General features: G+C 23.7%; 1 protein-coding gene across 1 annotated transcript; it reads left to right on the top strand.

Annotated features, from left to right (window-relative positions):
* Window positions 1-1598: 1598 nt before the first annotated feature.
* On the top strand, window positions 1599-26726 carry LOC145833949 (rho GTPase-activating protein 39-like). The gene is made up of 16 exons (XM_082941227.1): window positions 1599-1646; window positions 3408-3542; window positions 6475-6639; window positions 11380-11448; window positions 14605-14710; window positions 16492-16771; window positions 18253-18425; window positions 19190-19313; window positions 20054-20236; window positions 21020-21093; window positions 21365-21474; window positions 22172-22261; window positions 22917-23008; window positions 25189-25358; window positions 25593-25697; window positions 26180-26726. Exons 1-16 carry the CDS (start codon window positions 1633-1635, stop codon window positions 26267-26269), a joined length of 1980 nt encoding a protein of 659 aa, XP_082797353.1. The 5' UTR covers window positions 1599-1632; the 3' UTR covers window positions 26270-26726.
* Window positions 26727-27908: the final 1182 nt, after the last annotated feature.

Here is a 27908-nt window from a genome sequence, read left to right on the forward strand (position 1 = left end):
TATGGCCTGTTGTGTGGCTTAATGGCGTATTGGTCCTAATGACGGCCAAGTGTAACTTTGCAGTATATAAATTTGCTAGTCAACACATACACAAAAAAAAATCAAATAATTCAATACAGAAAAAAAGGCTGTTCTAGCCCTAATGTTTTAGATATAATTTATAATGATTTTAAACTGCTATTTGGTGTGTAGCTCGATTATCTTTCCGCACACCTGCTTGTTTGACCAAAATATTTGAGCTTAATTTTTATAGTGTTCATTAAATTTATTATTACTTACAATGTGGAATCACTTTATATTTTTTTTATTAACAAATATTTTTAAACATATCAAAAATGTTTTACTTTATTACAATACCTAGACAAAAAACAACTGCTTCAGCTACCTAAGTTTTTTATTGGTAATATTACAAACAATGCAAGAGCTTCTTCCGTTCGAACAACATAGTTTAAAATATTAAGCTTCTTAAAATTTCTAAAATTTGCTATGAAAGCAAAAGTTTTAATTTTAGTTTTTTGAATAACTTTTATTTTAATAAAAAATACTCATTTTGTTAAATTAGATTTTTTAACTTAGCTTTAATCAAATAGAAACACATGTTAAATGGAATGAGAGAAAAGATATCTCTCTCATTTTCGTTTTTTCTTGCACTTGCGCTCATTTTACACTCTTATGTTTATCATTTATCTTTAGCTTTTGATAGTGAATGCAATAGAAAGAACTAGTTTATTTGTACTCAAAATTACAACTTAGTTGACTGGTTGCCGCACTTATCCAAAAAGCATAGTTTGCCGTCCAAAACAATGAAATTATGGTGCATTTAAAGTACTTAAATCTACAAATTATATATCACAGCTTTTGTAAAGATAATTAACTATATTGTATGGTTTTGAATAGTTTGAAAGTGATTTGTTTATACTTGTTATCTCAAAAGTTGATAACAAACTATCATAAAAATGAAAATAAGTTTCAAACCAAATATACTTTTTGAAAGTTTTTTTTTGATGTGTTGTTAGATATAAGTGAAATAAAAGCATTAAATTTCTATCAAAATTTTCTGAGAGAGTATTTTAAACATTAATCGAAGAAAAGTTTGCCAGAATTTGAGTGTGTATAATTTTCAAATCATTTAAAAGCTAAAGATAGTTCAAATATTCATAGTACACGAGCAGCAACAGGAAATACAGTATGAAGTAAATATCGTCATTTCCTTAAGCTAGTTTCAATAGATGTATACTGAGCTTAATTTTATTGTAATCTAGTCTTATTTTTTCGTTTTATGGAAAAGTCCTTTTTTTGAAGTTGTTTATTATACAATACAAAACTAATTTTTACTATATTGAACTATTTTAAAACTATTTTTACTATTAATTATAGCTTTAATCAATAACTAAAGCTGTCTATAATCCATTACATTGTTTTTGTGCATTATGTTTACTTAATATGATTTAAACTTTGTTTTAAAAACAGTAAAAAAGCTATTACCTTTGTGTACGATAAACTAATGAAACATTTCATTAAATTAAAGAAAAAAAAAAATTTTTTTGTTCTATGAAATCTATTATTTTACTTAACTTATTAAATACAGAATATTTTACAGATACTTTTTAATGATAAATTGCTAGTGCTGAAATGAAATCAATGGGGTTAGTTTGATTTTGATATTATGTATTTAAGTTCTATTTTTACTATTATCAGACAGTTGAGCTTGTTATTTTTTTTTTGCTATTCTGCAGTGAATTTGTTTATTTTGAATCTCTTGGTTTACTTTTGTTCTGAAACAATATTAATGCATTCAAGTATAGAGTTTACATGTAAATATTAAAAAGATAATTGAACTACTTTATGCTACTTTTAAAATTTTTAGCAAACATGTGATTCTAAATTTAATTAAACTATTTAATAAAATAATAATAATTTAAAACTTTTGAAAAGATTACAATTTATTGTTTGAAAAATTTAAAGAGAGCCTCATGGGGGATTTATAATGACTGGTATTGTCTCAATGGTACATATGGCTCTTAGTTTGATCGATTCCTTTTGAGGTTTTTATTTTGACATTTATGCACAAAAGGTTGCGATTTATTTATTTCTTGTTACTTAGGTCAAACTTTGTGGTTTTAAATTTAAATGCTTGATAAAGGTTTTTAAACTGTAATTGGTGTTAAACCTCAATAAGTCAAAAGTTTAAGTAAACTATTGAAACATGTGCTTATTAAAATAATTACAAACTGTTAAGTTTCTATTTAAAACAATTTGTTTCTAAGTTTTTTGTGCTTCTTTGTTTGTTTTATATAAAAAAAATTTAAAACTTAATAAAGTTTTTTTATGTTAGTTGTTAAATAAGGGTTTTATGTTTAAGTAGTAAGTTGGTTACACTTGCTGTAAATTATTAATTAAAGTTTGTTTTTGATGCTTAAAGCACACTACATGTAAAAGTGCAAACTTCGAACAATACACTCTTTTTTAAAGTGTTTTGCAAACAACATTGATCTTATTCTCTGTGTTTTAGTAATTTATACAAGCTTGTTGCAAAGCTCAGACTAAGTTTTATTAGCATTCATGTTGTAAAACTATTTTTTTCCTGAAAAGTAATTGTCCTTTTTAAAATTATTTTACCAATATTAAATCACCCATTATGTTTTTCAGTTTTGTTTTTGTCCCTTATTGTTTTCTATTGTAGCTATTGTATTTTTTCTGTATGAGTGTAGTTTACCATTGTTGTGTATAATTTTCCATTATCTGCTAATGTTTATATTCTCGATTGCTTTATTGTTGAAGTAGAGAATGAAGTATTTGATAAAGGTTATTTTTAAATCTCATAGTTAAAATGTTTCAATCTTTGTTTTCAAAGATGTATATAACATATTAACAAATTATATATAAATATATAACAATTTCTTGGTAAATTTTGATTAAGATAAAACTACTCAGATCTATAAAGATTGTATTAATTATTTTAAAACTACTTAGCTAAAAATATTAAAAATAAACTTTAAAAAATGTATAATCTTTACAAGTATAAGTTTAAACTTATTAATAAACAAGCATATATTCACAAGTTATTTAAAAACTTTCATTGATATTTATGTAAATGTACTTTCTATTGAATATAAAAATCATATTAAAAACTAAAAATTTGTATATTTTTGAATAATATTTTTACACAACCTAAGGTTATTAAGTTATAGTAACACAATTGTATTAACTAGTTGCTTTATATATGCTTGTTGAGTTTAAATGTTTTTCAATTGTTATATAATGGTTAACTATTAGTTTTGCATACTAAAGAGTCAAAAAATATTAATACAATTGTTTTAACAGTGTTTGGATACCTCTTTAAGCCTAAATTAGTGTTATAATTATTTTCAACTTGTTAAATTTAAAAATTAAATTGTTTTTTATAGTATACAGAGGGTGGTTTGGGTGGAGATAGTAGAGCCAAGGACACACGAACGGATGTATGCCAACTTGCACACTGGTGAGTGTTTGTGGGATCCTCCTGAAGACACTTCTGTCAAACAAGCAACAGACGATCAGTGGTATTTGAATTTAATCTTTTAAAAATTTCAAAAAAATCTTAGATTTTTACAATTTAAACTTAGATATAAATTTAATCAAAGTTTTGTAAATATTTTTGCATATTAAAATTCATCTTTCACAAGAAATGATTATTTGTAGTATTTTGAAATTTGTATTGATTATTAATTATATATTTTATTACTAGTTATCTTAGTTTCAGAATATCAAATATTAATTTTTAGTCTTTATATTCATTATTTAGTTTAAAATTTTACCTTTAGATTTAAATAAATGAAAAAACCACATGCATAGTAAATAAATAGTTAACTTAATTATTTATATTGATTTAACTAAGTATAAGTTTGAAAAAAAAGTTGTTGTAAAGTTTAAAAAGTATAGGCTTTTTTTCTCAGTAAAAAATTAAATCAAATTTAAAGGAATTAGCACACAAAAAGTTACTGTTTAACCTTCAAATTTTTGACTCTACAGATTTCAAGTGTCTAACTAAAAACTTAGTATACATAGCTGTAGACAAATGTTTTTTAACTTAAAAAAAAAAATCACTATAACAACATAAAGAAAAATTTCTTAATGAAAAAAAAAGTGTGTATATATGTATCTAATAAAACAAATAATGAATTACAAAAATAAGTTAATGCCATATAATTTGTAAAAAGTCACATACGTTATTTAAAGCATAACATAGCGCATTTGATTGTCATTACTTGCTTGCTCTTAGCATTATACGTTGACGTCGTGTGTCAGTTGTCTTTTCATAATGACTAGTTTGTACAATTGACTTTAAACCATTTTGACGTTTTTGTCATCTCTATTTGACTAATATTTAGTTTCTGTTTGATTTATAATCTTGTTTTACATTAAACAGACTTTTTACTTTGCTACGTTTTGAATTGCGTTTAAGCACTTCCTATAATTGAACATGAAATTTATCTTAAATGTTTATTAAAAGTTTATACATAGAGTTTATATAATATAATAATTTTACTTAAAATATTAATATTTTTAAATAACTCAATTTAATCTTTTATTTTTGAATACAAAACGGTTGTCTAGTTTTAATTTCACATTTTATGACTATAAAGCTCTATGTTGCTTTTGTTATTTTACTAAATAATCTAAGTTTACTAAAATTTACAAAATAAAATTATGATTTCTGAACTGTTTCCTAATTGGATTTTTTTAAAATATCATTCTATAAAACTTGCTTTGCTTATACATTTCAAAAATAGTTTTAAAGTATGCACTAAAACATCTAAATACTTACTTAAATACTTAAAAAGCCAACCTACTTCGCACAACTTTTAGGTTAAACATTGAAAGGCGAAAGAAAATCAATAAGTACTATAAAAGTACTGGTAACAGAATAACGGAAATGCCTTAGTTGCTTGAAGTATGCTTAACAATTATTGAAAGCATATTTAGTAATTAATTTTTTAAATTCTTTTTCTATATCAGGATTTTATTTACAATGCTTTATTTAAGTTATTTTGTTCGTTTGTTTTCAATCAGCCAGTACGGAATGTATGGATTTATTTTAAACTTTAAACAACGATTGATCAGTAGTATAATAAAAAATGTCAAAGTATTAATTTTTATACATTATTCTGTTACAAGCCAGCTTAAAACTTTAGTTGTGGTTTTGCTTTGAGTTTTGATTAATATTAATTTAGTTTGTTAAAAATAATATTTTGATATTTTTAACAGTGTTTTACAAAAATAATAAAATAAAATGAAAAATAATAGTTTGAAAAAATAACAGTTTAATTTTTTTTTGGTTTACTAGAAAAATTGTGTAGTTTTTATAAAATTAGTATAATCTGATATCTATGTTGTTTTTTAGAAGACTAAAAGTTTTAATACTTTTACAAATGAGTTTTTAAATACTTGCCATGTTTTTATTACTAAATTGAAAGGATGAAATCTTTCAAATTATACAACTTTTGTATTCCTAACTCAACTACTTAGATATAAAACCAATATAACGAGCTGTTTTTAATTTTTAAACGTTTTGTTGTTATTATTTGAAGCTATTTCCCTTAGATTTAAAAAATAAGGGTGTTTGTTTCTGTAAATAGCCTTTTTATAGATTTGTAACACTTGCAGGTTCATCGGCTGGTTATAGGTTTTTAAGATAACTTAAATGCTTACTTAATTCAACTTGTTTAGACTTAAGCTTTTTAGTATGTCAAAAGGCTTCAATCAGTTTTTATTTTGTTTTTAAAATTGTTTGCAAATAAATAATTAGTTTATAGTAATATGTAGGTAAAATATATTCGTTGTGTAGTAAACTAAATAATTAATCACAAATAGATATAAAATTAGGGTTGTTTTACTTTTAGACTAAACACGTTTTATGCAATAAAAAAGTCCCAGAAGGTGCAGAGAATAAAGTAAGTATACTCTCGTTATAAATATAGTTAAATCTATAAAATCATTTTTGTTGTTAAAACTAGTCCATTTCAATCAACTGTAGTGCTTTTCTTAAAACAATTGTTCAATTTTTTCCCATTATCTATATTTGTAAACAATTCATAGTGAATGCCATTCTCAGGTAAAGCTGATTAAAAAAGTTCACATAAAAAAAATAAATTGAACATTTATTATTACTATTAAATTTTACAACATTTTGATATGAATTAAAAAAAAAACTAACTAGTTTATATATATATTTTTTTTTTCTCAAAAATAAGTAAATTATAGCTGATATATTAATAATATATAAATTAGCTTGCCGGATAAAAAAAATTAAGAATTTAAAGTAAAACGAAGCTAAAAGATAACTACCCTTTTTTATATGTTATAACAATGATTTTATGAAAACAATTAAAAACTGTATTTTATGAGCATTTTCATCTAAATTTGTTCAGCACTTTAAGTGTATCAGGTAATACAAAACTATAAATAATCCTACCTGATGTTTTTTTCTTGAAGGTGGGAGTTGTTCGATGATAAGACGCAGCGTTTCTACTATTACAACGCACCAACTGAAACGACGGTTTGGCATCGTCCCGATGGTGCTGACATCATTCCTCTTTCCAAACTTCAAACGGTCAAGAACAACAAGGGTGTTGGTGGGCCTGTCAAGACAAGAAGCAGGTTGTTATATTTAGTAGACATTTTTAGGACAGAAAAATATTTTCTTAACTCTGTTGGATTAAAGTTTGTCTTAAATGGCTAAAGTTTATTTATACTTATTCTGAATAAGTTTGATTGCGCTTTCTAAGTAGTTCTATGTTAGAAACATTGGTTTATTTTGTTTTGTCAAGTTTGAGTCGTCTTGATATAATATTATTAAAAGAACTATGATTATTATTTTTTGATTAAGTTATAAGGTACGATACCACATCTTCAAGGTTTATTACTAAATGTCTAATTAGTAAACAAAAAGCTCTGTTGGTTATTTTTATATTGTTGTTTTAAATTATTGCAGTTTAAAGTTCGTCGACGTATTCTAATTATTCCTATTTTTCATTTTACATTCTACTTCTTCGTAACAAACTATTTTAAATTACAGTTTTATAAAATTTTAGTTTACTTTGTCTTTATTTACAAAATTTATACCAAATTGCTAATTAAAGCTTAAGCATTTTGATGAGATATCGGTAGCACAATATGTATTATTTTAAGTAATTTGAGTTTTCACTAAAAACAATCAAAGCTATTAAAACTAAATATTTTTTTTGATAATTAAAATCCATTAAGTTTTTTACTTAGTACAATATATGAATAAATAATAATTAAAAATTTGAAAGTTCATATCTAATAGAGTATAGACTGGATATTTGTAGTTTTATTATAAAACTTCGGTCAATAGTGCTCGACAAAAAGTTGGAGCTAGATATTTGTTTAGTTATATAACAAAACACATTTTTTACATATTTTTTACACATAAAAGACTGTTTATGTATATTTTTCTGTTTATTTGATGAGAAATATTACACTTTAATTATAAAGTATTACTTGCCATAAATTGTATCGTTAAAACTTTCAAGACTTTTTGTCAATAGTTGTAGTTGTTTCAACTAAAATTGATGTGCTGTCATTAATCATAACGAGAACAATAAGCGATAACTCTAATGCATATGCGTGTTTATGACTTGCTCATAAATATGCATCCAAACAAAACTAGAATTCGCTGACGAGAGTTAGAAAAAGGCCGGATGAATTTTCTCTCAACACTCGTTTGTGTTACTCTGTCATAACTATCTTTATTGTTTGAAATGAATTGCGTCTTAGTTTAAACTGAGTTTACAATAGTTTTAATTATAAAGTTGATGATGACTTTCAAATCTTCATGCTTTGGTAAGAGGAGGTAAATGCTGCTACTTTGTTAATATCTGGCTAAAAGTTTAGAAAGTATATATATTTTTTTGTATAAGATTTATATAGGTCGTTCAGGTTTTTAGTACTTTAAAAAGCTCTAACTAAACTTGTTTATAATTAAACAAGGTATTATTTAGACTTTGATTTTTGTTGAATGAAAGTATAAATTTTAAGCTAGTTAAAAAAAGATATACATCGTTTGTTCAAATTTTTAAAAGCAATTTGCTAAAATGATTTTAAGCATATTACATCTGTACAAACTTGAATTTTATTAAAAAGAAAAAACTACAAGTTAGATTTTGAATATTAAAAACTAAGTTATTTGTAGATAATTACAAATGAGACTACTGAACTAAATAATTATTTTTAGTAAAAAGGTTTTTTTATATATTTTCTTACTTAATTTTACTTTAAGTCTTCTAAAAATAAAATTAAAATAAAGAATACGGTGAAAGTCTGCGGAAGTAATAAAAAAACTATATCAAAATTTCAAATTTATTACCGAACTTCGGCGCAAACTTTAACAGTTTAATAAAGAAAAAAGTTTAGTGTCATAATATTACTTTCTTTTTTCTTTGTTTTATACAGTGAAAACAAAGAATTATGTTAAATATTTTATGAGCTTTTAAAACAAAAAATTTACTTTTATGAAATAAATCTATTTTGAAAGAAATAGAAAAAAAGCTGCTCTAAATTATACTTTATTCATTTTGTAGCTATTCAAAACTTTGTAAATGTAAAGACAAGAGTTAGTGTATTAATTATTTTACTGGTATGCATATTTTTTCAGCTTGATTGATTTATTCTAAGTGAAATAAAAGTCATATTTCCAGAAGAATTAAAAAAGCTCTATTAAGCACTAGCAATGTATTATTAGATTAGCAAAATTTTCTCTTTAGTTGTATTGCAAAAGTTTAAGTTTTTGTTATAACTTTTGAAATTAGTTTAGTATTCATATATTTAGTTTATTTAACTAAAAAACAAAACAACTTAGTTTAATATTTTTAAATAATAATCGCTATTAAAAGTTTATATGAAAGCTTGTGAACTTAAAGTTTTCATGATCATTTGATATTACAATTTATATTTTTAAGTAAAAAGTTTCTTTTCCTTTGACTCAAATGCTTAGTGATGCTAATTAAGTTTTAACTATAAGTATTTATAGAACATAAACAACTTAACAAAAAAAGTTTTAATTGACTTAAATTGATAATAATTGAATAGGTTAATTTTGTAATATTTTGATACACTTGATTTCAATTTAAAATTCTCTAAATGTTGCAATTACGACTAATCGTTATTTACTAATTATTAAAAATTAAGTAAACGTTTAAAATTATTTTAATGGTATGTAATTAAATTAGTAACGTTTTTTTTGTTAGATTAAGTAGAGTTGGTTTGATATTTTATAGATTTTGTATACATCCTTGTTGAATTCGTTGCCTAAAAAAGTAAATCTTCATGTAGATTTAATTAATTACTAGATTTTTTTATTACAAAGAGTTTAAAAATATTATATAAAAATACCAAAATATTTAAATAATTGCTAACATAATTAACAAAGCCAAGTTTATGATTGGTTAGCTAGTTGTGACGTAGCTATGCAATTTTGCGACAGCTGTTGTCAAATATCAACAACTTGTTGATATATTTTTTTGCATACTTTGCCCAGTATACTCGGTGAATAGTCATTAGTTAAGTGGTTTTAATTGAGTTTATGCAATTTATACTACTTAAGAGTGGTCTTAGGTTGTATCTATTTAAGAGAATAGTTCAAATAAGAATACTATAAGATTTGTAAAATAAATCTATTAGTCTTATTTATGATGATTATAATTAAATGAGGTGATGAAACTGATTTTTTTTTTGTTTGACAACTATTAGTAAATTAGCAATAAGAAAATTTGACTGAATATATTATGAAATACATTTTTTATTAAGATAAAAAAGCAGTTAACAAATTTAACTCGAAAAATCTATGTTTTATTATTATTTTATTAGACATCTAGGTATTTTATTATGTTATAACAGGTGTATATTATTGATATTTAATGACTAATTCATTACAATACTTAAAAAGCGATTTTTTTAAATACTTGGTTTAGAAAACTCATCAAATAATCGATTTAAAACTGTATTTATAAAATTTTGTTTCAAATAACAATTTTTACAAGTCTAAATGTTTAATTATTTTTATAAGCTAAATACTATTTAAATTGTATCAAAAGTTTATGCAAAGAAAAAATTAATGGCTTACTTTAAAAGATTGAATTACAAAATTCGAACTTAGTTATTATTTAGCTTGCATAGTAAAAAGTTAATTAAAAAAAAGTCAAAAATAAATTTTCAAAACAGATAAAACAGAAATTTGTTTATTATAATATATTTAAAACTTTTTTAACTGCATTAAAAACAAAAAATGTTTTTTACTATTGTATGCTCTATACAGGTTTACTTGTTTTTATACTAAAACAAAACTCAATTGTTCAAACAAATATATGTAGAAATTTAAAAGTCTTGTTAATATGGGTTCATTTTTAAATAAATTATTTGCAAGAAAAAAAAAGATTAATAAAAAGTAAGTATTTTGTTATTTATTTGTTTATTTACTTGTAGTTTGTAACTTCACTCACGTATTTTGGTTTTGTGTTTTCTACAATATGTTTAATTAAATGACATTGCTAAAATTTCCTTAGTTTTTTTTAAACAATAGCGTAGTAAGCATCTAATGTCGGTAAAGTACGTAAGTTTTATTTTATAACCAGATAGTTTTAATAAAAAATAATGTTATGTATTCTAATTTGTGTGTAAACATTCTTAAATATAAACTTTTTTAATTCTAAGAAACGAGATAACTTCAAATGGTCAGCTGGTTTTTTGTTTATTATAAATGATAGAACAGTCTGAATTTCGTGAAATTTTAGACAAAAGAATTGCATTACCATTATAAATAATTTAAGCTACCAGTTTTTCTTTAGTAGCCTGAGTTAAAGAGTAAACTATTGTTTTCGAATTGATGCTTTTGTGGATTAACTTTAAGTCTAATAATTTTCTGTAATAGGCTAGATTTTATTACAAAAAGAATAAATCATTTGTTTTCAACCCTAAATTAAGTAACTTGGTATGGCAGCAGCTGTAACAATATTGTTTTAATTTTATTAAAAATATTTAAAATGAGTTTATAAAAAGTGTTAATTTAAGTTGATTTTTTTTTTTTTTTTTTTAAAGAATACATATTATATGTATTGCTATCAATTAAGATTTTAAGCAATGTGTGCTTGATTTTTGTTTAAAAAATAAATAATAATAGATTAGATAAAGAAATTAAAAAAACTTAAGCAGTTGTATAAAATGTCAAGTATTTGCTTAACTTCTATCAAAAACGTCTCAATGACTTAAAGGGATTCTTAAAAATACAGTGGTAATAATGGACATATGGTTTTTTTTCTGTCTTATAAACGTGTATAAATACTAAATCTATAGATTTTACTTATTGACATTTAAAACTTGCAGACGATCTTTAACAGCGAAGTCGAACAAAACGAACTCTACAATAACAACTGGATCTGCTAAACATCTGAGGTTGTTTTTATTAGTGTATATATATTTTATCTAATAAGACTTTATTGAATGGAAGTGCATTCTTATTCAAGTATAAAAATACCAATAAGCGGTAGTGTCTCTAAAGAAAAATAACTTTTAAATTAGCTAAGTGTTACTTAAACAATATCTGAGATTACATTTTAGAAGTCATTTTACATTAAAGTAAATTTTTTTAGAAAGAAATGGTTGTTTATTTTAAATATGCTGTTGCAGCAAATTAAAAAAGTTTAACAATTTTTTAGAAATAAAATTTCAAAAGCTTGTTACTTTCTACTTCTGTAAACTAGTACTTTAAAAAAATTCTCATGCAAAATTAAAATAATCAAATTATTTGCTCATCAATTATACGCTAGTAAATAGGAAAATTCTAAATTACCTTAAACATTTTTTATTTTCGACTTTTACTTTCAAAGATAATAGATTAATTTTTACCAGTTGTGCATCTGGTTTAAACGTGTATAATATAGATCTTAAACGGATTAGTAAACAAGCTTAACACAGTGAAAAGCTCTCTTAACAACTTAAAGCATGTATTTATTACTATAAAGTTAAACTTCTTCACTAAAAGTAAAAGATTTTCAACTGTTAAGCTAACAAGTATATTCCTATTCAGATAATTTATTGAAAATTTTTAAGAAAAAAAGCTTTATATTTATGTACGAGTGATTAAACACATTTATTTATGTACAGCCTTTATTTGAAAACTGAATAAGGATAATATAAATTATAAAGTAAAGAATTCAAAGAAGACCTAAATAATGTATTTTAAAGTGTCTCACGTACAGATCGAGCAAATGATTTAGTATATCAAAAGCAATAGATTATAATTCTTTTATACGTAATTGTTTAGATGAAAAAATTTCAACACACTTAATTAATTTAAAATTTTCTGAGTTTAAAAAATATGTTGAGATAAGTTGTTTACTAATCTTTACATTTAAAAGTAACATTAGGCGTGTAAACCTAACATAAACCCTGTGCAACATTTAAGTGAAGAAATATCACATTGATTTATTGACTAGTTTTGTATGGCTACTTGCCAACTTTTCTAGTATTTAAAAAAATATTTTAAGTTTTAGTTTGTTCTTTTGCGGATTTCTTTTACAACTGTTTATATAATTGTATTTGCTTTAAAAAGATTTTTGAATCATGTATATAATGAAAACGTTAAATTTTGAATTTTTTTTTATAAATAAACTTAAAATTAAATCTAATTGTTTATATTTTGCAATAAAGTTATACTGAAAAAATATTTTTGTTAGTTTTTGTATAACTCTTTTAAAAGTATTTTTTTTAAATTGTTAATATAATAATGTCGTTAAAAATTAAACTAATAACATTGAAAAGCTATACACAGGTTTTCTGATATTTAAAATATTACTATCCTATTATTATTTATATTTTTGTATACAGCAAGTTAATTGTTGGTAGAAATGAAAATTGATATGATTTTAAGCTAATAAACTTAAGTAAATTATATAAGTACTTCTATTTAAACTTGAACTTCAATAAAATTATTTGTTATTTAAATTAAAGTAATTTTAAATTACTTTAACATTTTATATTCTTCTTAGTTGTTTTTAGTATTTTACCAATAAGCTTTAAAAACTTATAATTAATCTATTTTGATGCTAATATTTTACTTTGATGATTGCAAAAAGTTCATCAAAATAAAGTTTGAAATAGTAATCAAAAGTGTTTGGATTACACGGAAGTTAACTGTGATGTCATTCACACTAATTAATGTAGTTGTAAGCGATATTGTTCATGTAATGCATCAAACTTTCATTGTGATGTCATAACTACATTTTTTCTTTTAAATGACATATCAAAAATACTTAGCTTTACAGCTCCAATTTTCTTAAAATTTTGAAATTTTTTGAAAAATTAATTCTTATAGACTAGATCATGTTTTATAAGTTGTTTACCATACATAACATTTAAAATTTAAACAAAAATAAAACTTTACAGCTCCAATTTTCTTAAAATTTTGAAATTTTTTGAAAAATTAATTCTTATAGACTAGATCATGTTTTATAAGTTGTTTACCATACATAACATTTAAAATTTAAACAAAAATATAATAACTTTAGAGTTTTATTATAAGTTCTTTCTTTATACATAAAAAAATTTAAAAAATGATACAAAAATTATTTATTTTGAAGTTCTTCAAAAACCACAAATAATGATGGCTAATCTTTTTTATATATAAAATGTTGTGTTTTAATTTTCAATGTTAAAAGCTGAACAAATCATAGATTTTTAGTTTGTTAAAATCTTTATTTATTCTTATACATTCTTAAATATTTATTTATTAGTTTAGTATAAATACTATTGCTACGTTTAACTTATATAAATATATATAAGATTGAACAGTGAAATACTTTATGCAGTTTTAATTAATAATTTTACAACCACAAATATCTAAACAATAGGTATAGTTTTAGATTTATAATAATAACTAATAAAAAACGAATAAATTCTACAGTATTTTTTTTAAAACTATAAGATTTTGTTTTTAGTGTACTTTTTTTTAAGGTTTTTTAATAAATGCATACAGAGTATATATTAGTGTAATACCTTATTATGTACCAATGTCAACTTTAAAGGTGTATTTATTCATCTTGCATTCATTATTTATTTTATGATATTGTTCTGCTTAATAGCTGTACATCTTGTTAAAATCTTCATAACCAAGGTTGAAAATATAATAAAGTTTGAGTAAGTAAAAGTTAAATAAATTAGGAACGAAGCCAGCAAAGTTTCTAAAAGTCTTTATTTATTTTGAAATAAAACGAACTTCTAAAAATCAACTAAGTGTTGAGTTTTTATTGTTTTTTTTTAAATAACTATGTTTAATTATTAAACCTTTACACATGTAGTCGAAATCAAGACACCTCATATAGTAAAAGTTAAACTAGTTCAAAATGTATTTCTGGAAACTCAAAATCGAATTTTATTTATTTATGATTTATACTAAATGTTGTTTTAAAATATGCTGTAAAAAGCAAAGTGTCAATTCTTGTTAATTATTTTTTATTTAGTAAATCGTTAACATAAATAGTATACAACAGTTTAGATAATGATACACTATAACTATAAATGTTAATTTCTTTTTTATTTCTTCACATACAGAGACAGCAATGTGATGCAAACTAGCAGTGAAGATGAAAATCCCCGAAACAGAAACTCGTCTTATGAACAACATAAAAAGAGGCAAAGAAGTTCAAGACATTCACGGGTAATTTTAACTGGTTTAGAAGTGTGCTAAGTGTATTATCTCTTTTTACAGCTTTTGGCCTTTCAATATTTATAATTGGTGTCCTAATGTATGGTGTGCAAAGATATGTTTACATATGTATTTTAAGTGTACTTTTATCTTTAAAGTAGTTGAACTTCCAAAATTGTGCTTTTTAAATTGATGGACACAAAAAATAACTTTAATTTTTCAACTACCTAAGTAGATGATCATTAAGTTTTATTAAAATATCTGTTATTTCAAGCTATGTTAAGTAAAATTTAAAAAAAAAAAAGTAAAAAAAATCTGCAAGTTAATACAATTAAGAGTTTGTTCTTTTAATTTTATTTATCATATACTATTCAACATATAATTTTTTTTTTTAAACATGCACAATAAACTTAAAAAAAATTTATTCTAAAATTGATTAACTTGTTTTGAATTTATCAACAAAAAATTACAAAACCGGTTTAGATAATTTAGTTATGCACTAACTTTGTATAAACAAGTTTATTTATATGCACTTTAGGCGTGAGAAAGTTATAGCTTTACGATATGTTTGCACAACAGATACTTGTTTTAAATATTAAATCCTAAAGAATTTATCAGGTAAATAGATTCAATATTTTTAGTTTAAATTATGTAATAACAGTTTTATTTGGCAGTACAATAAGCAATATTTTGCTTTTTTGTACATTGTATTTATACATAGTATTTATGGGAATCCATTTGGATTATGGGAATGTTTGTATTTTGTATATAAAGATCTTTATATTTTATTATAAATTACTTTTTAAATTGATCAAGTTTAATTTTTTATCTAAATACAACCTTGTTTACAAATAAAAAAAGTTAACAATTAACTGATTTAAACTGTTAATTTTTTTACACTGTTAGTTATTGTTTATCAAGTTTCTATATAAAAAATACAATCTAACATAAAAAATGAGAAATGTCAAAATATGACCGAGCAATTTGACTCTAATGATAAATTGACCTAACGTACCTAATTTCAGCTGTCACCCTTATTTTTGCACTTAAAGTTCAATTATCTCATTAACATCGTAAAAACTACTCACATTTTTGTTTTTAGTTTCGCCCAAGTTTATAAGTATAGACAATCATTTATAATTTTCGCCAGCTATGCTAACGGACTTATATTGTATCAAAAATCAAAATCAGATAATGTAGTTTTACTAGTTTTATCGACTCATAATTGCTTATATGTAATGGACTTTTTAACGTTCTATAACTTATTTGAAGCAGATGCTAATAGTCGTCAGTTTATGTTTGGATAATGTTTTAAAGTAACTACGTAAATTAAATGTGTTATGATAGTTTAGTTTATTCACTTGCTTGTCTTAGAATACTCAAAAAGTATAAGTTATTTTATTAGTTTCTAAAATTAAACTCGTTTTAGTAATGCATATAATGTAAGTGTTAAAAGTATTTAATACGTTATTGGTCTAAAATGTATAGATAAACCACTTAGCATTGTTTTAAATGTACTAAACACCTACCTAAAGCTAAGAACAAAGTTAAAAAGTGCATTAACTTATAAAATTTAAATCTTTATACAACACAATCTAAAGCTAAATATTCAATGCTTACATTATAGATAGTTAAAGCTTTAAACAATTAATTTTATGCTGAACATAGTCGTCCTTTCAAAGCTCACTTAACACACAAGTGTCATGTCATAAGTTGAGTGATCTGTCTTGTTCAATCTCAACTTTCCGTTCCACTTAAAATCTATCATCAAAATGTTGTTGTCATTTCAACAGAAGTCCTTGGTCGAAGAAAATCGTCGCAGTAAAAACGCCACCGGGTGGTCGTCAACCAACTTGCTTAGCAACGACGCTTCCCTGGACAGCACCGAGTCGAAACCGAAATTGCCCAAGCTGAACGTGACCGCCCCTGCCGAGGTGTTGGCGGACGAGCGTGCCGGCAGTCAGGAGGTGGGAATGAGGAAAAAGTCCAAGTCGATGTCAAACAACGAGAAGAGGCAGTCCAACCTTGCCAAGAGTCCCAGCTGCCCAACGCCCGGGTCCAGACCGATTAGTGGTAAGTGTTTCGTTTTGAACCTATAGTACTAGGGATAGTCAAAAACTTTTTATAAGTGTTACTGATATTTAATAAACAACGGTGTTTTTTGGTTTTGCAGACAATTTGTTATTAAGAAAATCAAAAAAAAAAACAATGCAGTTATAGTTAATTTTTTTAGTTATAATTTTTTTTAGCTTTAAATACAATATATTTTTAACACTATATATAATAAAGAGTATGTTTAATATTTAGTCTGTTTAACCGAAAAAGATTTAGTCAAAAGTTTCATAAGTTTTGTTGCATTTTAACAAGCTAAGGTTGAAAATTGCAATTTATTGTTCAAATATTTTTTGTGTTGGTCAACCAAGTACAAACTAAAAACCGTCTTTAATTAGATTATTTTTAGATTATTTGCTTAACATTTTCAATTATATTTGTAGCACGCAATACCACAGATAACATCTTTTGACAGAACTAGTTTTTCTTTTTATTCTAATAATTATAGCAGCTTCATCTTTTAACTTTATTTTCTTATGTGTGTTGTTTACTTATTAAAATTTGTTTGATACTAAATAAGTTTTTTAACTTAATATATAAAAAAACGTTATCGTATGATTTCATAAAATTAACTCTGTTTGAAATTTATAAGTAATTATAAAGCAGCGTAGGATTACTTCTTGTTAAGTATTTTTGAAGGTTTTAAAGTTATACAATTTCAATAAAAAAATTTTAAATATATTTTTTAACTAAATACAATATTCTGTTAAATGATGAAAATAAAATTTGTACTCTGTAACTTTTAAATAGAGTCAGTAGTTGAAAGCTTTACACAAGGAACTACATTTCAAAATAAAATTAGAAAAATTATTGTTATAATTTAAAATTATCATTTTTTAATATTAAAGACAGTATGTTAAATATTTATATATGATTGATTACACAGTAATTATACACAATAATTCATCTTTTAAGTTTTTAAACAAAATTTAAAAGAAAAACGAAAGTTTTAATGTTTTCTGAATAAAATAATTGTATATAAATGTTATAGTTGTTTACATAACATATTTTAACTCATTCACTTTTGTGAAACTGTTAATTGTTGTGATTGAGCTTACAAAATCAATTTATAAAAAATGTGTTAATAAAGTGAAAATAATTTAATAGTAGTTTATGCTCAGTTTTTCATTGATTCATATCATCTATAAACTTGATATACTTTTTGCTTTTTACTTATCAAAAATGAAATTGAAGTTACTTCTGATGTTTAGATAGTATCTGTTGTATTGAGACAGTCAAGTTATCAGCGGTTTTGTTCTACCTTTTGTGGATCTATCATTTAGTACACTTTAAAACTTTAAGGCATATCAAATTCAATAAGACCTAAGACAAAATATTTATTATGATTATTTGTATACTTCTTCAGTTTCAAGTTGAGTTGACCTGTGTCATCAATTCATCACTAAGTTAACAAGCACATAACCATTACATGTCACTTTTAGGTATCAAGACCTCTCAACCTCGATCATACGACAGCAAAATAGACGAATTTGCCAGAACTAATTTGAATGTTCACAAGAGGGGGCTGCTGAGAAAGAAAATTACCATCCACACCATGCTGAGTTGGACCAGAGACCCGATAAAAAAGCCCATGATAATGACCAAGGACAAACAGGTAAAGTTGTTTTTATTTGATATTGTGAAAAGTTTTCTCTTTATACATAAAGATATTCAGTGAATTTTTTATGTTATTTTATGTTTTCAAAACAAAAAGATTGACTTTAAATAGTTATAACATTAATACATAAAAACATTAAAACATAAAAAGAAGCAAACTAGCTTGGAATTTCAGAATAAACTTTACTTGACAAGTCTTTTGATAGGTAAAATTGAATTAACTTACTTATTGACTTCAAAGTTGGATATTTTTAAAAGAAAAAAATTATATGCGCTAAGTAAACGCTTTATTTAAAAAAATGCAAATAACATTTATTTGTTTAGTGTCAGAACAAATTAAAATTGTAAATAATTAACAAAAATTTTATTAAGTAATATTAAACTTATTATTGTTGGACAAAACTGTTTATTTTAATATTGACATTGAAATTAAAAAAAAACTTTTTTATTTAGTTTTAAAAATAATACCAAACTTTTGTAATTATGTACAACAAAATAATCAAACATGAATATAAAAATATACTAACTTTTGTTAAAAATATATTTGTTTTGAATAAAATTTTCAATTTTAAGTTATTTTTAAACTAATCTGATTAAAAAATTTCGTTAAAAGTAGTATTTGCAAATTTTTTTAATAGATATGTTGTCTATTTATTTTTTTGTACCTTGAGAATAAACTAACAAAAGTAATTAGTATTTGAGAAATTTGACAAGCTAAAATAAATTTATTACTAACTTAATTAAAGCCATCAATGTTTCTAGGTTAAAAAAGAAGCTTGCGAAGTGTTCAGATGGATTCAGGCTTTCATGGGCGATAGAAAACTGAAGAGGGGTCACCATGAAAATATCGCCCACGAAATTGTCTCTCGAGGTTGGAGATCACCTGGTTAGTTACGAATTAAACTTATTTTAATCTATTTTACAACGTAATTTTGCTTTTTAACTCTAAATAGATTTTTTTTTGTATAAAAATGATTAAACGGACATTTTTTTTTTGATTAAATTAAAACTATCATAAAATACTTGCTAAATTATGTTCGTTTGTTGTTAACTAAAAAAAGTTAACTTATGTACTTTTACTAGAAACTGAAAGAAGTAAAAAACTCAGAAACTTTAAAATTAGGATATACTACATTGAGTTTAATTAAAATTAGTAATAAAAAGTATAATGTCTATGTTTTTTTTTCTAAATAAGGTTAAAATGATTAAAGATGAATAACAAAGAGTTTAAGCAAACATAAGTAGAATTATCTAGTTTGTTAATCAAATGTATTGAACTGAATCTAAAGCAATAACTTTTGATGTTAATTACTGTTTTATAAATTATTTGATTTAGAACAGTATTTATTTATATTAAAAATTAGTTTTTATTTTCTCTTCTTAAATTTAAATGATAAAATTTCCTTAAGTGTTTTAATTTCAAACTCATTTACTATTTGAGTTTTCTCAAAGTTAAACTCCTTCTTAAAACTTTACTTTTATACTTTATAAAATTTATTCGACGAATAAAAGTAGTTTTTCTTTTGTAACTTTCAATTTGAACAGTACATCACCCTAAAAAGCTTCCATTAAAAACGTATACCGTCGTTCTGTAAAACAAATGTTACATTTGCACAAATATGTTAGATTTGCGAGACGAGATATTCATCCAGTTGTGCAGGCAGACGACTGCCAATCAGAAGTCTTCTTCGCTCAAGCTCGGGTGGGAACTGATGTGCATGTGCTTGCACTTCTTCCCTCCCAGCAACAAGTTCCACTCCTACTTGGAAGGTTACATTTACACGCACCTCACCACCGCTGACCAGGACGGTGAGATTTGTTTAATTCGCTTCTGGCGTTGTTTCGATGAGTTTCAATTTGCTTGATAAAATAAAGCGTTTCGATATACACATGATATTTTTGTTTTTTCTAAAGTTTTTATTTGTTTGAAATAGTTTCCAGGCTGTTTAAATACTTCTTAAAAATGAAACTATCTATTTAGAAACGTTTTACTTTTGTTTTGTTTTACAATACTGCATTTTGAAATATATAAATTTATCGAATTATGCTAGTTTTAAACAGTTTATTTTCATTTAATTAAATGTTTTGGTCAAGCTAACTATATTGTTTATAAAAACATTTAATAATACAGTCATTATTTCTTAGTATTGTAAATTTTTTTAACGTAAATTAAGTTGATATATATTAAATGACACTTAAACAAAATACTTTAAACAACAAATTTATTAACTATTTGTTCTATTACAAGCTTACAATTATCCACTAAAAAAATACTTACCAGTTAAAGTTTAAAGTTTAAAAGCTTATTCAAATTTCTCCTTGGCAATACAAAGAGATTATGATTGAACTCGGGATTATTTTACATCTTAAACTTTATATTACATAAAACAAAAAAATTTGCTTCTTTGAAAGTAAATTTAGAATACGTGCTAGACAATAAAAAAAAATTAATCAATAAAATGTCTTGTGCAACACGTTTTTTAAATTTAAACATGCTCAGGTTCTGAATAAGCGGATTTAACTTTCTCATTCTGTACTAACTAAAGAAGCATCTGCATTGTACTTTTTTATTTTACCTAAAACATTTTGTAGGTGTTCAAATTTCATATTATGCCACTATCAGCTTCAAAAGGTTAGCTAAGATCACAGAAACTGGTGCTAAAAGGGTTAGTTTTTCAATTATTGAGTTGAAATTAAACTGATATATTTAAATAAAAAAGTTGTTTACACATAAATATAATACACATAAGTGTTTGATTTACAACTGATAGTGTTTCCAATGCTACCGCAATACACAGACTTATATGTTAAGACATAACAAATTAAAAAAACTTGTATACAACTAAACTTATTGGTATTTAAAATTATTGTATTTTTTCTTTTGATGATAATGGACATACTTAACACTATGTTAATGTAATAAATTGTTGGGTACAGGGTAGAAAGAAACCGGCAGTGGATGAAGTAAATCAATCCCAACATTCCATTTTCAATCCATCCTTGTTCGGTTGTAATCTTGTAGATGTAATGGAAATACAAGCTGAAAAGTTTGTAATTATAATTTTTTGAGTTATTTAATTACTTTTCTTTAATTACTTTTTTAATGAAAATATTTAAATACTTTTTAAAGTGTGTGTTTATACTACTTTTTCTATTCTTTTGAATTTGTAACCCTTAAAAAAACCTAAGAAATTATGTTTTGAAATTTATTTTGATAAAGTTTATGGACTAATGTATCTGTTTTACTTTTAATTAAGTATTAAGTAGTATTTTTACCAATTCATGAATGTGATTATTTTGATTGTTTTAAACTTAATAAGTAAGTTTGGAATAACGAATACAAAACGAAAAATAAGTAAAAAGTTAATTAGTTACAAGAAGAATTATTAAATTGAATAACATTTTTAGTTTTTTTAGTTTAATTTTTACAAAATATATTATAAAGTTTTACTAGTTGTACGGTTATTATAACTGTTTACTTTTTAGTTTTATTTATTTGATAGTTATTTAATTAAAAACCAAAAAAATAAATGGTATTAGTAAATCTAATCGTTATTAAGGTTTTTTACTACTAACAAAATTAATTTACCGAATAAATTCAACAGTTTTTAACCAGATAGTTAGTAAAATTTACTTTAAAAGTGTTTAAAGTCTTACTAATAAAATGATCGTAACCTTTTTTTTAAATTACAATATACATAAAGAGCTAATAAATGTAATTCCCATCTAACAAAAAAAAAACAGACATCCTGAACTGAAATTACCTTGGGTCATGACAAATCTCGCTCAAAAAGTTTTTGATTTTAAGGGAGACCAAGCAGAAGGAATATTTAGGTAAATTAATTAAAAATATGTTATTTAATTATACGTTACAAAGCTTTTGAACTAAAAAAAAAAGTTTGACTAATAATAAAACAGAATGCAGTGAGTTTACATTTTTCAAATAATCAATGGATTTAGTTTATTAGTGTAAATATTTTTTTCTTAAATTAAGTCATATGAGTGTTAAAAACTTGATATTTAGATTTAGGCTAATTTTTATACTGTAATAGATTTTTTTTTTAATAACATTTCATTTACTTAATATGTACCCATACACCACTTGAAATTCAAAGTACTGATTTTAAAAACATAACGACTTTTTTTTTGTGTATTTAATTAAAAGTACTAGTTTTTTTTTTTTTTCAATTTCAATAAGAGTTTTGTTTTAGTGGACTTGTTGCCTTGCTAAACATGTTTTTTATGTGTACCAATTTTGAAAATTATCTTCATTAAAAAAAGTTAATTTGAGGATTTTACAATTTTAAAAGTTTAATACGTATAGTTTTTTCGAGCGAATTAAAGTTTATACTTAACGTTTCACAGTTATGGTTCATATATGCAAACAATATTAAATTGCTGAGTATGATTTTAGAAATAAATCATTTTATTATTATGTTTTGTGTTTACTATAACTTGTGTTAGTGATGTCATAACAACTTAACTTTAGAGTGCCAGGAGATATTGATGAAGTGAACATGCTAAAGTTTGAAATCGACAATTTTAATGTTCCGTCCAGCTTGGCTGACCCTAATGTTTTTGGTTTGTTTCAAGTTTAATACGTAAATATAAAAAGTATATAATGTATAAAAGTAAACTAATATTTGTTTTAACTAAAGTTATACTTTTGTTTTTAATTGAAAGGTTGTCTAAATTTAACAATGAAGCAGCTTATTTGTTTTAAGAAAACCAAAATTTAAAGGTACATGAAAAAGCAAAAATTTTGAAAACTAAAAATACAAAAATGCTAATGATATAGTAACTGACTTAATGATTGTGACGAAACATTACTAGTATTTTATTAATAAACATATCAAAGCGATGTAACATGCTAATAAAACTTGTTAAATAAATTATCTAAGTTATACGGTCAATAATTTAGCAACCACTTAGATTTGGAAGAAGTTTCTTTTTTTATAACTAAAAGTAAAACATTGAAAAACATGTTATCTAATCACTAATTTGAATATTTAAAATACTAGTGGTTGTTTCAATTGGCATGTTTAGCTAGACAAAATGTTCAGTTAATTTTCCTAAATCAATGCCGCTAAATGTTGCAACATTGTTTAATATATTATTTTAAAATTTAGTTCGATCAGGTTGAATATATGTTTTACTTTTTTTTTAATAGAAACGATAGAAATTAATTTACTAGACTAGTATTAGAGTTTCATAATAATAAACTTTATTATTAGTTTTTGAAAAAAAACTTATATATTTCCCTACAAATGTAACTTAAAACTTAGTATTTACTACTGACGTGATAAATAAAAAACTAACTTGATAAATAAGTAATAAAACTTGATAAATATATTTTTTACGAATGAAAGTCACTATAAAATCTTATTTTGCACTTTTTAAAATTGTTCCGACTTTAAGATTATTAAATCTTTTGATATCTTTACTTATGGTTTTTTTTTATGTTTTTTCTTTGTACCTCAGTTTAAAAAATCAAAAATTTACATATGGTGGGGTTTATTTTCGAAGCTGGGTACATTTTAAAGGTGAGATATCATGTTTTTTTTATTTGAAAAGCAGTAAACAAAAATCAATTAGTTTTTTGTTGCTTAACTAACTTAATTAGTATTTCCCAGTTTGACTTTTAATTATTTTTTTTAATTTGACTTCTTGGATTCATTAAACCTAATAAAATGTTTGTTTAGTTTTACATTTTTGACTGGCCAGCTTTGGAATGGCAATAGACTCTTTAATATTTAAGGGATAATACTGTATTTATTATTATATGGTTCAATTTTATTTTATCTACTATGACATATAAAGTTATTTTTTTAGGTTCTATTTTGCTTTTTAGACTAGCTCCTTTAAGTTAACCTTATTTTTAAACTCATAAATTATACTTTAAAGCTGTTGATAATTTATATAATTCCTTTAAATGATCATTCAAAATTTAAAATAAGTAATTCACTATCTAAAATTTTTGTTGAATTTAAAAAAAATGTAATTATTATTTGAAAATATAAGTTTTATTAACATTACTTGGTATGGGTATTAAGTTTGTGAAATAATTTATGCATCGAAAGCTCATAATTTTTTTATTTGTCATATTCTACTTACACTTTTAATTCAGTTTAAACATTTATATAAATTTTTCAAATTCTGAGTAAGTGCAATTACAAAGCATAAAACAAGTATATTGACCATATATTTTATATATCACCACATATTTTATATATCACATACTAATAATATAGTATTATTCTCTAATATGTAACCTTAGTTGATTTATTTATTTTAAAAATCATTTTGTTGCATTTTTCTGTTGTAACAAGGTTTTATTCAGAAATAATTTTAGTTTATCAAACCTTCATATATTATCTCAATATCAAGTAAAAAAAAATCATGTTATCATTTTTCAGTTGTTAAGTAGCTTTAAATTAGAGGTTAGGTAATTTTTATAATTGATGGGCGATATATACCAGACAAATTTTGAGGGCTGCGTAATTTTGAAAATAAAACTATAAAAGTAACAGGAAAATATCTAAAATCAAAACTGAAACTAAAATATAATTTTATAAGCACTACAAACAATTGAAAATAAAACTATAAGCAAGTTTTTATTTTGTTTTTATAAAACAGCTAATTTTTTTTTGCACAAGTTGTTTTCAAGCAGAAAAACACGTCGCGGGCTGTAGGTTGCCCACTCCTACTTTTAATGATAGTACATCAACCCAAATTATAAAGTGAGCCATACTTTTTTACAGCATCATGCCTGAAGTTTTGGTATCGCGAGCTGGAAGATCCGTTGATACCAAATGAGTTTTACGAGGAATGCATCAACAGGTTTTCAGATGTCGAGTATTCAATCGGAATCGTTGAAAGGCTGCCACCCATCAACAAATTGTGTCTCGTATTCCTTATAAAGTTTCTTCAAGTTCGTTTATTGATAAATATAAAAGCTTCACAATAATTATTTTTTATCTCAAAATTAACAATTTTGACGAGTTTTACTTTGTTTAATAATCTACACCACTACAAATCAAGCTTTTAAAACATGTTTTGTTTGTTTAAACTCTACATCATTTTATGCTATAATGCTAATAAGCCAAGTAAGCAGTTTGGGTTTTTAATGATTGAGAACAGATTACTAGTAAAATTTACTGCATAGGTTTTTGCATTACCACATAACATTGAAAGAACGAAAATGGATGCAAGCAACCTCGCTATGGTGTGGGCTCCCAATTGCCTGCGATGTCAGTCAGAAATTCCTAAAGTTAGTTTAATTGTTATGTTTCATTTATTCTTATTTGAAGAGTCGCTACCATACTTTTATAAGATCTTACATTAAAAAGATAACTGATAAGGGTTTGAAATGATATTTATTTTTCTGACTCAGGTAGTTGTTACTTTATGACTTATCAATGCTCTAAAAATTGAAGTAAAGTTTGAATATTGCTTTGAAGTACATTTTTTTAAAACAATAAAATGAATATCACACAAAGTTATCAGGATATATTACATTTAAATACAGGAAATTTTATAGTCAACAGTTCATGCTAGTATTTATTAAAAAGTATAAATACAGTTTGTTGAATAGTTTAAATAAAAAAATGTTATAATACATCAAAAATTACATATATCAAAAAGATAAATACCAAAACAGTTATTTAAAAAAAGTGTTAAAACCACTATTTTAAGGTTTTTATTGTAGCACCTATATTAGTAAACTTTACCACAAAAAGTTTTTTTTTTCAGGTTATTTTCGAAAATACGCGGAAAGAAATGTCTTACATCAAAACTTTGATACTACATCTTGATACCTCCTGGATAGAAGGTGTGAAGTGAAATTGAATAACTTCGAAGTTGCTGCTAATTTTTGAAAATTAAAAGGATTCCTTCGAATTTCTGTGTTTTTTATACTTGTAATAGAATTTGTTGAGTAGCAGTAAATAATTTTTGTGTGAAGAAATTTACTGTATTCTTACTTTTTATGTTTTTTAATATCCGCCTTCTATTTAAAGTTGTATGGTATTAAAGTTCAAAATAATATTAAGCTTTACGATACTCTACGTAGTCTGTTTAGGTTTAATCTTATAGTATTTAATTTATAAAAAAAAGGAATAATTTAAAGTTTTTTAAGGTTTACTAAAGAGTATTTTCACGAAACCTGAATAGAAGAGTTACAAAAAACATATGTTTAATTATTTTTGTCTAAGTGGTACAAAAGTTCATTTTTAAAACATGTTAAACTTTATAGTTGAGTTTCTTAGTCTTTTTTTGCCTTAAGAATATTTACGACGGTTTAATAAGTTTTTTAGACTATAAACTTTTTGTAGTCGTTTAATCTACTACTCATTTATGCACCTTAAATTTCCTTGATTGTCATGAGTTTTTTTATAGTTCAATTTGAAATTGAAAACTTTTGTTTTTTTTACTAAAAGTTTAATGATACTTATAATTAGTTTTTCTAGTTGTGTCTTTTTACTAGATAAGAACTTTTATATTAGGTATTTAGTTAAAGAGTTTTATTTAATACCTTATGAAGCTTGAAAAAATACCTCAAATTTAACTATAAATTAAAAATATTAAAAACATAATATACTTATATATTTTATTAAATTTTGATTAATTTTTATAATAAAACTTGCAACATTCTTTTGGGCTCATACATTTAAATGCTGAATTAAACTTATTTTGTTGGAAAAATATTTTACAAATTGTTTAATATACATGGTAATTTAATAAAAATTCTTCAAGGCTTTATTAAATTTAAATTTTTTTTATTTGCATTGTTTTAATTATTATATTTATCAGATTTATAAGATTAAGAACTTTGTTATTAAATTAGGTTAAAACTAATTAAAATTTTGTTACTAATTTTAAGTTTATAATTCCTTAGAAAACTTTGTTAAGCATCTAAAAATAAAAAAATACATTTTCGGTGATTCTAAATTCAGTAATTTTTTTTTGTTTTTAGAGATCCTAAATTTTTACGTACTGACCAAATTTATACCTTATTTTTCTTACATTTGTGTTTACTAAGTTCTTCATTTTTTGTTTTTAAACAGCTTTATATTTAAAAGCCTTCATATTTTTCTTTTTATTTGTAGTATACTTATTGTTTATTTTTTTTTTGATACTTAAATTTTTTTAGCTGGTGTTAAAACACAGTTTCTTGATAATTAATTACTAACTAATATATTTTATATATAATTTTTTCTTTGATATAATTAAAAAGTAAGAAAGAAATATTAATAATAAACTATAGTATAGTTGTTGATGTTAAACTTATATTGTTAGATATTAAGCGTCTTTTTGAAAACAAACAACGAAAGGAATTAATAATAATGGATTTAATGAATAATTAAAGGTATTTCAAATTGTTTAGATTTGTTGTTACAATTTAGTCTTACTAGTTTATGTCACGAGTAATTGAAAACACTTTTTTTTGTTTATTAAGTTACTTAAAATACTATAGAACAAC

This window comes from Thalia democratica, chromosome 4 (genome assembly GCF_965202585.1).
Source record: "Thalia democratica chromosome 4, ktThaDemo2.hap1.1, whole genome shotgun sequence".
NCBI classification, from domain to species: Eukaryota; Metazoa; Chordata; class Thaliacea; order Salpida; family Salpidae; genus Thalia; species Thalia democratica.

Coding starts and splice junctions, on each gene's coding strand:
- LOC145833949 (XM_082941227.1), top strand. Junction 3,543..6,474: donor CAAGCAACAGACGATCAGTG/GTATTTGAATTT, acceptor TTTTTCTTGAAG/GTGGGAGTTGTTCGATGATA. Junction 21,475..22,171: donor ATGGAAATACAAGCTGAAAA/GTTTGTAATTAT, acceptor AAAAAAAAACAG/ACATCCTGAACTGAAATTAC.